This window comes from Ailuropoda melanoleuca, chromosome 4 (genome assembly GCF_002007445.2).
Source record: "Ailuropoda melanoleuca isolate Jingjing chromosome 4, ASM200744v2, whole genome shotgun sequence".
NCBI classification, from domain to species: Eukaryota; Metazoa; Chordata; class Mammalia; order Carnivora; family Ursidae; genus Ailuropoda; species Ailuropoda melanoleuca.
Window position 1 is genome coordinate 107,645,900 of NC_048221.1, and position 13,269 is coordinate 107,659,168.

At 47.0% G+C, this 13,269-nt stretch overlaps 1 protein-coding gene across 1 annotated transcript in view; it reads right to left on the reverse strand.

The window, feature by feature from the left end:
* The window catches only part of SLC20A1 (solute carrier family 20 member 1), a 16,090-nt gene extending 11,384 nt beyond the window's left edge, over window positions 1-4,706 (reverse strand). The window contains exons 1-4 of the mRNA XM_019807081.2: window positions 4,464-4,706; window positions 3,396-4,013; window positions 3,113-3,253; window positions 2,841-2,926 (exon numbers count right to left, since the gene is read on the reverse strand). Coding sequence (XP_019662640.1) covers window positions 2,841-2,926; window positions 3,113-3,253; window positions 3,396-3,741 — 573 coding nt within the window. The 5' untranslated portion in view covers window positions 3,742-4,013; window positions 4,464-4,706. The remainder of the gene's footprint in view (window positions 1-2,840; window positions 2,927-3,112; window positions 3,254-3,395; window positions 4,014-4,463) is intronic.
* Window positions 4,707-13,269: the final 8,563 nt, after the last annotated feature.

The following is a 13,269-nucleotide window of genomic DNA, read 5'->3' on the forward strand; positions in this document are numbered from 1 at the left end:
GGGGGGGGTGGAATGGGAATAAAACATAAACCGTGTTCTCCCTTTTACTCCCTCCAGACTCCTCTTGGTCACTCACAAGAGGTAACCAAGTCTAGCAACTTCATAAAATTTTTATTACTGTATGACCCATCTAACACACACTTGAATCTTTACCTGGAAATAATGTAAATATCTCACCATCCAGTTATGTAAGATGTGAAGGGGGGGGTCTTCATAATTCCCCATCTTTAACCAGAATAGTCCACTGTTTACATACTGGATGCTCCTGTAAGCCTTTGTCTAAAGAAAAAGGCTCCTCTGAGTTTGAAAAGATGTCCTAGATTTAATGTGATTCCTAACAAAAAGGAGAATGCTGAATGACCCATTTTCTCTGACTAGCATTTAAATACTCAACAGGAAAACTTTCCCTTTTCCCCTATTCCTCGTTTACTGCCCCCAGTCCTTAAGGGGACGTACCTCACCTTCATTCTGGTTTTTCCTACTAGACTACCCAATACCCTTGAAACAGACATTGAGAAAACAAAAATTTTAAAAAGCAATTTTAATGTTAATTTCCAAAACAGAATCTTGAGTTGGAAAACATCTTAATGGTCAAATATTCAGACTTTAATAGCCAGGACCCCCAAAGACTACCAGCATAAGGATGTTTTCTTGATATTTAAAACCTAATGTAACCAGAACTATTCATATTCATCACCGACAGACTCATTGATATGGGGTGCCCGGATGGCTCAGTCCGTTGAGCGTCTGCCTTTGGCTCAAGTCATGACCTCAGGGTCCTGGGATCAAGCCCCACATTGGGCTCCCTGCTCAGTGGGGAGCCTGCTTCTCCCTTTTCCTCTGCCCCTGTATCCGCTCGTGCTCTCTGTCTCTCTCTCAAATATATAAATAAAACCTTTAAAAAAAAAAAAAGACTCATTGATAGATCGGACACAAGGGATATATATATGAGCCATGGGGAGGAAAGGGGAGTTTAGAGGTCAAGAAGGTCCCCAAAGTCAGTACTGTTTTAAACACTATTCCAATCATTCTTGATCCTGTCCATCCTCATTCCCACATAAAGAATATATAGTTAAGAAGTTAATATATTTAACTTAAGCTCTCAACTGTGGGTAAAAAGTACCTGCCATGCATTTCTCAAATCAGAGAGTCTGGGCACTAAAAATCCCTCTTCACACCTCAAACCACCACCATTCACCCTCCAAGAAAGAAGAAAAGTTTGTTTTGTCTTGAGACACACAAAGCCTCTCCAGAATCGGAACAATCTGGTTCCCAATAAATCAACAAAGACCCAATGTAAACTTTTATAAAGCAGGAATCCCTAACAGGGGGATCCTATTAATTCTCCTGGTTCTCTAGTTGGAGGAAGCTATATGGTTCTAGTAAGACTGAAAAATCTGATCTGTAACTACTGGTACACCTCAAATCTAAGCATCATGTTATCATATGCTACGGCAGTTCTGGGGATTCAGAGGGGAGGTGCTCATCATTCCTGTTTGCTAAATAAAACAATACCAAACTTCAAGGCCATTAGTAGTAACAATTAACTATTTACTCTCAAATTTTTTTTAAAGATTATTTATTTATTTATTAGACAGAGAGAGAGACAGCCAGTGAGAGAGGGAACACAAGCAGGGGGAGTGGGAGAGGGAGAAGCTGGCTCCTAGCGGAGGAGCCGGCTCCTAGCGGAGGAGCCTGATGTGGTGCTCGATCCCAGAGCACCGGGATCACTCCCTGAGCCGAAGGCAGACGCTTAACGACTGCGACACCCAGGCGCCCCTACTCTCAAATTTTAACCAACATATAGATGTTTCAAATTTTCCAAGTCTTTACAACTGCTATATTCTGCCAGACTAAGGCCACAGGAAAAGTCATTAATGAATAATGGTATTTCTACAGAAGTACAAATCCTTCCCTACAGAAGCTCACAACTAGACCAAATAAGTGAGTCTGAAGATATTCTTACCCCTTGGGATTAAGCTACCTATCTCCCTTCACTCAGATTTCTACCATTTCGGAGCATTTTTAAGAACTTACAATGGACCGTTAAGAGCCAATTCACCTTAGAAAAAGGACAACTTTGTTTCCTGAGAAAAATGCATTTATTCTTATTCAGTAAGTAACTCAGTCCAATGACAACATCCCTTGTCGTCTACATTTATTTTGGAGCCAGCATCAGGCTTCTTGATAAAAGAAATGCTATTGAGTCACTCAAAAGGGATTTTCAAATGGGACAGAAAATTAAATGACTGTCTGGAAACTTTTTTTTGGCCAAGAAAAACAAAACAAAACAAAAACTACCTTTACTGGCTCTTTTTACCTAGTCTAAGAAATCAGAGTCAAGTCATGTGAGAGATAGAGTCCCCACTAGAAGCTTATAAATTGGTTATGATAATCAACACTATGGATGTTAAGTACATGGAGACCCAAACTACTCAATTTAACTATCAGCTAAAAAAAAAAAAGCCACATGAGACACTGTGATTTATTGAACCCCAAACTTGTAAGTCAAATTGGTCTGCATATGATGGTTTAGGTAAAGCAGTAATCTGCAAGCACCTGTAACAAAACCACCCTGAATAAATTTCCTTATTTTTTCATTCCCAGCCTCACCTATTTCTTGGCACATCATAGTACTCAATTTTTCCTTCCTGAATGCATTCTTAAGTTATTGAAAACTTGTTTCTTTCAGAGAACTCAGCAAAATACAAGAAATATACCAAACACGAATTTTTTAACTTTCTAAGGCCACACCACCCACATCTGGAAGAATGCTGGCAGTCTGAATACCACTGAGTATGACCCATCAAAGGTCATGAAAGAGGGGAGAGAAAGATTACCTTACGGAGGATGAATGCACGAACAAGGAAGAATAAAATTCCAGACATAATGCCAGAAAGCAGTGGAGAGATGAACCAAGACATCACTGGAACAGAACACAATAAAAAAAAGAAAAAAAAAATCAACTAATGATAATCAGAAACCAAAAAAACACTTTAAATTTTAATATTCTATCTTCAAAACTTTTTGTTTTACACCATATATTTCGTATAATGCCATGGTAGCACATGACAAGAATAAAAATTTAAAAAACATTTAGAATTAAACATACCAATTTTTATCAGTTCAGACCACTTGACACCCTCCTGCCCCTTTGCCACAAGGGAGAAACCAATGGTTGCACCAACAATACAATGGGTTCCAGAAATGGGAAGCTTCAAAAACGAAGCCACTAGTTGCCACACAGCAGAACCTGAAACACAGGCAAGTTTTATTAAATGGCAAAATTCTTAGGAATGCACTGCTTTCTGAAGAAAATCTGAAAGGGAAAGCATAGGAACGGAACTATCCATTTGCTCACCCGCCACTAAGGGGCACACATAAAAAGAACTTACCAAACATCGAACTGACGGAGCCGGCCATCAACAGCTGTTGGGTTGAGTTGTACATCTCCACATCGATCAAGCCCTTCCTGATTGTTTCACTCACTTTGGCCCCAAGTAGGACGGAGCCCACGGTTTCAAAGATACTAGCTAGGATGCAAGCTTGCTTGAGGGTCACTACACCTGAGCCCACAGCTGTACCAAACGAATTTGCTACATCATTGGCTCCCACGGAGAATGCCAAGACAAATGCAATAATGAAGCCCAGGATCAGCATCCATAGGTAGTCCACCAATGGACCAGAAGCAGCAGTAGCAGCAATAGTACTGGTAGCCAGCGTTGTCACGGTAGCTGCCATACTCTAGACTAGTGGTTTTTTTTTTTTAATTATAAGAGAATTACTGAGCGGCTTTCAAGATGTGTAAACAGAATATGAGGTATCAAAAATGCTATAATAAATAATATATATTATATAAAATTAAATACTGTAAACTACGGCACAGAAACCGAGCTGGGGAGTTACTGCTATACGCTGCGTATGGGCATCTGTTGTCTGGGGTTTCTTTGGCTCTGGAGGGCTAAAAGCAAGGAGAATTCCATGGCGGAGAAGAGAAAGGACGCAAGTTCATCCTGGGGGGGAGGGGGAAGAAAATAACAATAGCAGCGCGCCCCTGGGGGCCCCGTGCAGCACCCCGCGCTGGCCCACGCGGCTGGGGGGCCCGGCCTTGTCCTCCGCCCGCAGCCCACCGTCCCCGGCCCGAAGTAGGGCCGGCGAGGCGGTGGGCACGTGGCGCCGGAGACCTCCTCGGCCGGCGCGCGCCAGCCTCCCCACCACCGCCTCCGCCAGCCCGCGCGCGCCCTCCCCACGAAAACCGGAAAAGGGCCGTTCCCGCGCGCGCCGCCCGGGGACCGCCAAAAAGGCCCGCGGGCGGGCAGGGTGGGGGAGGGAGACGAATAGAAACGAAGCCAGAATCTCGCCGCACAGCCCGCACCGGCCCACCCGGCCGCCTCCCCCGCCACGGCGTCGGCGCCTGGCCCCGGGGAGAAGAAAGCCTTATCCAAGGTGGCGCCACCACTCACCAGAGGAAACGAAGGGCCGAGAGGGAGACGAGAGGTGAGGGCTGCAGCGGTGGGCTGGAGCCACGGACGCACGCACCTGTGGTCGACAAGGAGACAGCCCGGGGCGGAGGCTCCAGGAATGGTTCGGCGGGGCTTGGCGACCCACCCTGGAAGCACCCGCTGACGCCTCAGCGGCCGAGAAGAGGAAGCACGCAGCGAGCGCCGGCAGCCATCACTCTGGCGGCACACGCCGCCGGCCGCTACTTATAGACCGGCGCCGCGACCCGCGTGACCCGCCGCGCCTCGCCCAGGCTCCAGAGTCCCGCCCCCGGGATGGTGCAGCCCCCACCGGCCGGCGTGCCCAACCGGGTGAGTCCGACGGCGGCGCTCATTGGCCGGACCCGCGCCGGCGGCCACGCCCCCAGCGGGGAGCTTGTCCACGTGGGGAGGGCCAGCCCCCTCTCTGCAGCCTCGCCCTGGCGTCCGTGTGGAGTCTCGCCGCGCCAGTTAGTTACTGGTGGGGGCTGTGGGGGACCCTAGCGCTGCCGCCGGAGGTCGTCACGCGGAGTTATAGAGGCCGCGACCAAGGTCATTCCTAGTCACCCCATCTCACGGGCCCCGTTTCACAGTGTTGACCGCTTCTCCAGCCTTCCTTTGAACGCACTAGTGACCTGCCGCGTCCAGAGGCCACACCTGGCCAAGTTCCCCTCCCGTCAGTCTAGTGACGCTGCGGGGGAGCTCGAGCCCTCGGGCTCCGGATCCAGTCCTGGCACGTTGTCGCACCTGTGACTTGCCCTTAGCCAGACAGGCACTGGCCCTCGCGGGGGAGGGAGAAGGCTCACGTGGTCGCTTTGCTCCCGCAGTCATGCACTTCGGTGAAAACAGAAAGACTGAAGAGTCACGAGAACCAGGTTGTCTCCCCGTTTATGGCGCAGAGCCTCGGGAAGGCTGTGGGTCATTAATTTCCTGCAGACCTGTGTCTTCTGCGTAGTGGCTGGGACGCGGAGGTTGGGGGGAGGACACTGCTTCGGATTCAAATCCTGACTCCTACTTGCTGCAGTGTGTCACCTTGAGCAAATTCCATATCTCTCAGACTGCATTGTCACGAATGTAAAATGTTAACAATCAGTACCTACTTTGTGGCAGGACTTAAATGAATTAACATACGCGAATGTGACCACCACTCAGTAGGCACAGAATGCTAATTTCCGGTTTGCTCTTAATGTAAAAATGCCTGTTTTAGGATGTAGGGAAGGCTGTAAGGGGACGTTCTCTGCTTCCCAAAAGTTTTCCTATTCTTTTGATGTAAAAATTGATTTCTAGTCTCCTACAGGGTATATAATGTGGTTTTGACGTTAATAAGATTTGCTTTGCACATTTCGGGTATTTATTCTATTGTGCAGCTTAAGATCAAAACTAATCATGCCGGGAGATTAAAGTCGTGCTTTCTGGTCAGGGTTGTAGTGAGATTGAAGAATTTCAACCACAAATACTTACCAGGCTTAGATTGTTCTGGAGCCCTCCCCATCTTTTTGCCATCTCTAGTAGCAGGGCACTGAATAGCAGAAGCGAAGATGCTGTAAATCATAGCTCTGTCTGGGACATCTGTGGAGGCTTAAACTGCGCATGAGTATTCTCTGACCTATCTAGAACATCTAATGGAGTTCCATGAGTAACTTACAAAGCTCTGGGTCCCAAGGTCATGTCTGAAGCAGAAAGTGCATGTCTGGGAGCAATGACCCTAGAATGAAATTCTGATGTAATTCTGGGACCTTAAAATGTACTCCTCCCTCCACCTTCAGTTCATTCCAAGGTTATGAAAAAATTGAATAAAAAGACTGATCTCTTAAAGGTCCTTAGTGTTCTGCCATTTAAAATGATGATTTTGGGTTGAGGGGGGTGTGTGTGAAATAGGTGGAGGGGATTAAGAGTACACTTACTGTGATGAGTACTGAGTAACAAATTGTTGAATCATTTTACACCTAAAACTAATAAAACACTGTATGTTAATTATACTTGAATTTAAAAAATAATAAAGTTTAAAAAACAAGTTTTCAAGTTTACAAAGTTGTTTGTAAGGGATTTGCTTAGAACTTTTCACAGCATGTGGGTTTTTTGTTTTTTTTTTTTTTTTCATTTTGTCCATGGGCGTACTTTTTCTGATCTGTGGTATTAGCCCTTCAAGTTCACAGCTACTTGCTGGACAACCTCTGTGTGAGGGGGTGGGCAGCCACAGTGATTAGCCATCACGGTGAGAGCGCACAGTCCAGGCCCCTTGGGACAGGTTTGCTGGAAGTTGGAGAGCCCTGGGGCAGAGATTCAAAGAGACTTCGCCTTGCATTACAGGTGAATTCCGTCAACATCTTGAGGCTGGTTCTGTCCTTCCCCTTAGGGCAACAGAGTGCCTCTGCCAACCAGGCTACAAGGAGGTGGAAGCTGGGAATTGGGGTGGGTCCTGACCACCTCACCAGGGGAGAGAGCGACAGTGGGGTACAGCCCTTAGAGACCTGGAGTTGCCTTGGTCCTGACACCTTCATCCTCCCATAGGGGAGGAGAGGAAGGACTCTGCCTGTAAGGGAAGTTACAGTGCACTGAAAATGGAAAGAGGAGGTAGGAAGACCACCCAAGTCATACACAGATGGCACTGGTTCTGACTTTATCGCTGAACTCGGGACAGAGGGCAGAGATGCTAAGGATAACGTTTCTCTGTTAGAGGTGTTGGTGTGCTCTCTAGGATCTTAGGCCATTTGGTCTAGTGGTTAAACACACAGGTAAAGACAAACTACCTATTCAGTTATTTACTAGTCATGTGAACAAGGGCAAATACATTCTCTGCCTAATTTTGCTCATCTGTAAAGGGGAGATGTTGAGAGCCCCTACTGTATAGGGCCATTGTGAGAACTAATGTATATAAAACTCTTCTAAAGTCCTTATTCAACTGCTGAAGGCCTACTATGTGTATGTCAGTTATCAGAGCTGCCATCGGGGCCAAGCTCTTTCAGACTTCTCTCACTGCTCATAGAAAATGAGGGGCCACACAAAACTGGGACCTGCTGCCAGAAGGGGAGGGACGGTGTGTGGCAGAGGACACATGGTGGGCTCACTGGCCTGGGAGTGGGAGGCCTGGCCCTGGCCCAGGCGCCTGACTGCCCACAGGATCTTTGGTAGATCAGAGTCACTGCCACTGAGCTCACCAGCCAAAGGGGCCCTCACCCATCCTTACCCTCAAAGGGGACAGAGAAAGACAACCTACTACATGCTGTTAAACACCCTCCTGGGCACTGTGGGTTTCGAGTTTTCTTGGAGATGTTTCCATCTCTCACTAACTTGATGGAGTGAAGCTTCTGAGAGCTGGGAAAGCAGACCCACCAGTCCCTCCAGACCTGCAGAAGTGGGACAAAAGGAGGAGGCAACACGACTTCTGCACTTCCGGAGCCCGAGAGGCTTGCAGTCAAGGAAATGCATCTGAGGTCACTGTTCAATGAGCAGGAAGCAGGCCTCCTGGAAATAATCTACTTGGAGGGGCAGAGACTGCAGTGGGAATGGAAACATCGTGCAGCTAGACTAGGATCAAAGGCAGTTTCAGAAGCTGTCCATTAGGACTTGGATGGAGCAAGGAAGAGAAGGCAGGAACTTTTGAACAAAGGAAAACCACCTCCCTTCTACCCACCACTCCCTTCCACTTGGCTACAGTCACAAATGAATGAGGTAGTAATATCTAGGGTTGCGATTAAATGTTTACGATGTGCCAAGCATTGTTTCAGGCGGTCTGTGTGTATCATCCCATCTGACGCTCTCCATAAACCTCTAGTTGATGGCACAGAGACAAGCCGAGGCACAGAGAATGAAGCAACAGGTAAACCAGTGACGATCCTAACAAACGACGAGTTTGTGGGTGCTTCTTCCCTGGCTGACGGTAAGTGCAGAAGCAAATATGATGCCCTTAGGTGTTGAACTCTTATTTGCGCTTAACACGTTTACTTCCCCCTTCTTTCCTCTTTATTTATTTTTTTTTAAGATTTTATTTATTTATTTGTCAGAGAGAAAGAGCACACAAGCAGGGACAGTGACAGGCAGAGGGAGAAGCAGACTCCCCGCTGAGTGGGAAGCCCCACGCAGGATGCAATCCCAGGACCCTGGGATCATGACCTGAGCTGAAGGCAGACATTCAACCGACTAAGCCACCCAGGCATTCCTCCTCCTTATTTTTATTAATTCTGTTGCTTCTACTGCCTGCGTTTTAAGCCGTCTCAAGTCCTGTTGGAATAGAAAGGACATTTCTAGGAGACCTGACTCCAAGACTGTCCCCAGTTTCCCCAGAGTAAGTAGAGGCAGGAAGCCAGGGGCACAGGTTCTCTCCAGAAATAAAGTCGTTGCAGTAGCCTGACCATGTTTCAGAGTTACTAAAAACTCCGTTCTCTTGAGACTTCTCAAGAAAGGAAATCTGTCTTGCACCCACCTATAGTCAATTCCTGCTGGCAATAGGTTCAGAATAAAGAATGAATGAATGAATGAATGAATGAATGAATGAATGAATAATAAATAATAAAGTAAGGACCATGCATCACCATCACCACCAGCACTTTCCCACCTGCTGTGGATATGGCTGGCCTCTGCCTTCAAACGTTTCCTCATTCCCCATCAAATAGGACTGGCCACCCAATACCCATGGCTCTGCCCTCACCAGGTCCAGGGAAAGTTCCAGACAGAGATGGAAGGGAGGGAGGAGGGCACTTTCAAGCACCCAGACAGCCAAGCTCTGATGTGGAGACATTGGTTGAGACTGGTCTCAGGCCAGTGTCCCACAGCAATAAAGAGCCAGATTTTGGTTCCATCAGGCAAATGGGTTGGTCCATTCGTCTGCCCACCCAAGGAGTGGGGGACAGGGCCACCCCCTCCAGACTTTAAGTGCTGCCTCCTGACTGCTCATCGCTTGGTCTCTTTCCTTTGGCTTTGAGTTCATACATTTGGGTGTGATGTGGCCTAGGACCCAGACAGAGGGGCCAGAAGGACAGTTCTTAGAGCTTGAAATGGTCCTGAAGTCTCTGGCTTTCCTTCGAGCCAGCTTTCAGGACAGCTCCGTGTTTTTGAACACTTCAGAAACACCTCTCCCTGGACACCTACACTGGGACTCTGTTTTCTCCAAGGCCCACATTTCTCAGCTCTCACCGGGAAAGCAGGGAGGAAAGACAACCTGGTGGAAACTCAGGAATTGTGCGTCATGAAGATCCTGTGGCAGAAGGGGGGGGAAGAGGTCAGCTCACTGCCACCACACCCCAGGACATGTGGTTTTAGGCTGAGAAAGTGAGTGGGCAGCAGGACGTGAGTCATCCACACAGCCATTCCAAGGACGAGGTAGAGCATAAGGGCTCCAGGCACTGCGTCGCTAACCCTCGCTCTTCATGGGCTCATTCATTCAACACACGGTCGGCTACGGATCTGGCAAATCATCAAGATTGACCAGCCCATGCCCTCCCAAAACACAAACTCCTTCTTACATCCAGAACTTCACACTGAGGACTGGCCACGGACGCAACGGCCAGGGAGGAAAAGTCAACCTTCTACCCCCCGCCAGACCTCGCACTCCTGTACCCAGCTTGCAGGGCTCCTTTTCCAGTCCAGCCTTATTATTGTTCTCTCAGCGAACATTTCCAGGGCTCAAGAGGGTGCCAGGCCTCTCATCCCAGAGTCTACCCGGCACTGCCCCGCCTCCTGCTCTCCACAGGCTCCCCCCTCAGCTGGCTCAGGGCCCCTCGGTCTTTGCAGGGCCTCAGCAAGAGAAAGCTGGCCAAGAAGAACCCCATGGGCGGGGCGCCTGGGTGGCACAGCGCTTAAGCGTCTGCCTTCGGCTAAGGGCGTGATCCCGACGTTGTGCGATGGAGCCCCACATCAGGCTCCTCTGCTGTGAGCCTGCTTCTCCCTCTCCCACTCCCCCTGCTTGTGTTCCCTCTCTCGCTTGGCTGTCTCTATCTCTGTCAAATAAATAAATAAAATCTTTAAAAAAAAAAAGAAGAAGAAGAAGAACCCCATGGGGCCCTGTGGGTAAAGCTGAAGAAAAAGCTGTCTGTCTTGGGGGAGAGATTGGAGCCTAGGGAGGTCCAGAAATTCAGGTGCTTGGGGACTCAAAGAGGGGCTTCAGCAGGCGGAAGCTGCCTCGTGGGAGATTGAGGATCCGAGCAGAACCCAGTTTCTTCATTTTCAGCGGGCAAATCCCTTTCCAATGATGGGGACCTTCCTGCCCACTGCCTAGAGCCTTGCTCCCTCAAGTGCGGTCTGCAGACCCTCAGCAGGGCAGTTTGCAGAGGCTCACGCCCCACCCGGACCACCTGAATCAGAATCCGCATTGTAACAAGGTCACCATGTGATTCATCTGAACAGGACAGCTTGAGAAGCAATTACTGGAAGAATAATGATTCTTGTTACCTGGTAAGTTTAGAAACATTATGTTAGCACTTTTTTCAGTTGGATGTTGAAAAGCCATCCCTTTTTTTCTGTATTAAGTCCCAGTTTCCTGAGCAAGTACTCCTACCCTTTTTTCGCTGAGAAATATTTCAGCGCACAGGCTCTGGAGTCAGCGATCCGGAATTAGAATCCTGGCTCTACCATTTCCCTGCTAGGACCACAGGCAAATCACTTCACTTCTCTGTGCCTCACACTCTTCCTCCATAAAGTGGAGATAATAGGGTTGTTACGAGGATGGAAGGACTCAAGTGCTTGCCCCGCACCTGGCATTTAGCAAGCACACAATACATCTGGATACTAATTGGATTTGGGTGTCCCCAAATTGCCTACGCGCTACATTGACCATCTTTTAGGCTGACATGCTTCTGCGGTTGATGGTCTCATCTATTATGCACAGATTCTTCCCAGTTTTATTTTCCAAAGGTGACTTTATTTCCTGGGGGCAACTTAGTGTCACTCTAAAATACATCCATTTCAGGACTGTCCATTTAATTTATTCCATACTTGCCATCTGTAGGGAATTGAACTTTCCATCTTCTTTTTTTTTTAATTCCAGTATAGTTCACATACAGTGTTATGTTAGTCTCCCCTCTGGTAGCCACTGGTTTGTTCTCTACAGTTAAGAGCCTGGTTTTTGGGGGACGCCTGGGTAGCTCAGTCGGTCAAGTGTCTGCCTTCGGCTCACGTCGTGATCTCAGGGTCCTGGGATCAAGCCCCCAAGTTAGGCTTCCTGCTCAGTGGGGAGCCTGCTTGTCCCTCTCCTCCCAAGTTGTGTCCTCTCTCGCTATCTTGGTCTCTCTCAAATAAATAAATAAAATCTTTAAAAAAAAAAGTTTTTTTTTTTATCTCCGTTTTTTTCTTCATTCATTTGTTTTGTTTCTTAAATTCTTCCTATGAGTGAAATCATGGGTACTTGTCTTACTCTGATTTGATTTCACTCAGTATTGTACTGTCTGGACCCATCCATGTTATTACAAATGGCAATCTTTTTCATGGCTGAGTAATATTCCTGTGTGTGTGTGTGTGTGTGTGTGTGTGTGTGTGTGTGTGTGTGTGTATCACACCTTCTTTATCCATTCATCTATGGATGGACACTTGGGTTGCTTCCGTATCTTGACTATCATAAATAATGCTGCAATAAGCATATAGGTGCACATATCTTTTCAAATTAATGTCTTTATATTCTTTGTATAAATACCCACCCATGGAATTACTAGATCATATGGTGATTCTATTTTATTTATTTATTTATTTCTATTTTAATTCCAGTGTAGTTAACAGACAATGTTGTGTTTCGGTTGTAGAATGTTGTGATTCAACTGTTCCATATATTACTCAGTGCTCAAGATGAGTGTTCTCTTCATCCCCTTCACCTATTTCAGCCATCGCCCCACCCACCTCCATAATTCTATTTTTAATTTTCTGAGGAACCTCCATACTGTTTTCCAGGGTGGCTGCACCAGTTTGCATTCCCCCCAACAGTGCAGGAGGGCTCCTTTTTCTCTGCATCCTCGGCAACACTTGTGTTTTTTTGTGTTGTTGATTTTAGCCATCCTGACGGGTAGGAGGTGATATCTCATTGCAGTTTTGATTTGCATTCCCCCTATCATGAGTGATGTGAGCATCTTTTCATGTGTCTGTTGGCTATCGGTACGTCTGTTCATGTCTTCTGCCCATTTTGATTAGATTATCTGGTTTTTGCGTGGTGAGTTGTATAAGTACAGATTTTGGACACTAACTGCTGCAGGGAATTGAAGTTTTTTGGGTTTTTTTCAGATTTTATTTTTAAGTATTCACTACATGCAACGTGGGGCTCAAACTCACAACCCTGAGATCAAGAGTCGCGCACTCCCCCAGCTGAGCTAGTCAGACACCCCAGGAATTAACTTTTTTAACTGTGACCTTGGATAATGCCTCTGATGATGATTTATAAAAACCTTAAATCTGTACATAGGGCTCTTATCCTCCTGGTTCCAGATGCCTCCAAAAGCTTTTTCATTTCATCTTTACATCTGTGTGATATAGATGTTGTTGAAAACCAAGTTTCATGCTTTGGAGCCAAAATATAATGCAAAGATAGAGGTTGGGATAAAGAGAAATAATAGCTTCATTGCTTTGCCCAGCAGCAGGCTATGGCCTTCAAAGCCTGCAAGCCTGCCCGGAGGAAGGGGTTGGGGGGTTTCATAGGGAACATTTGTGTATATGCTGCCAGCATCCTTAGGCATTTTCAGGATGGTACCAGGTTCCTGAAATGAAAGACTAAGAAGGGAAGAGGGGAGGTTTGCAGAAGAGAGGAAAAGGGTTACTTTAAAATCAAGCTTCGCTAAAGCATTAGTGTAGCCGTTTTGATTGTTGTTCAACTTTA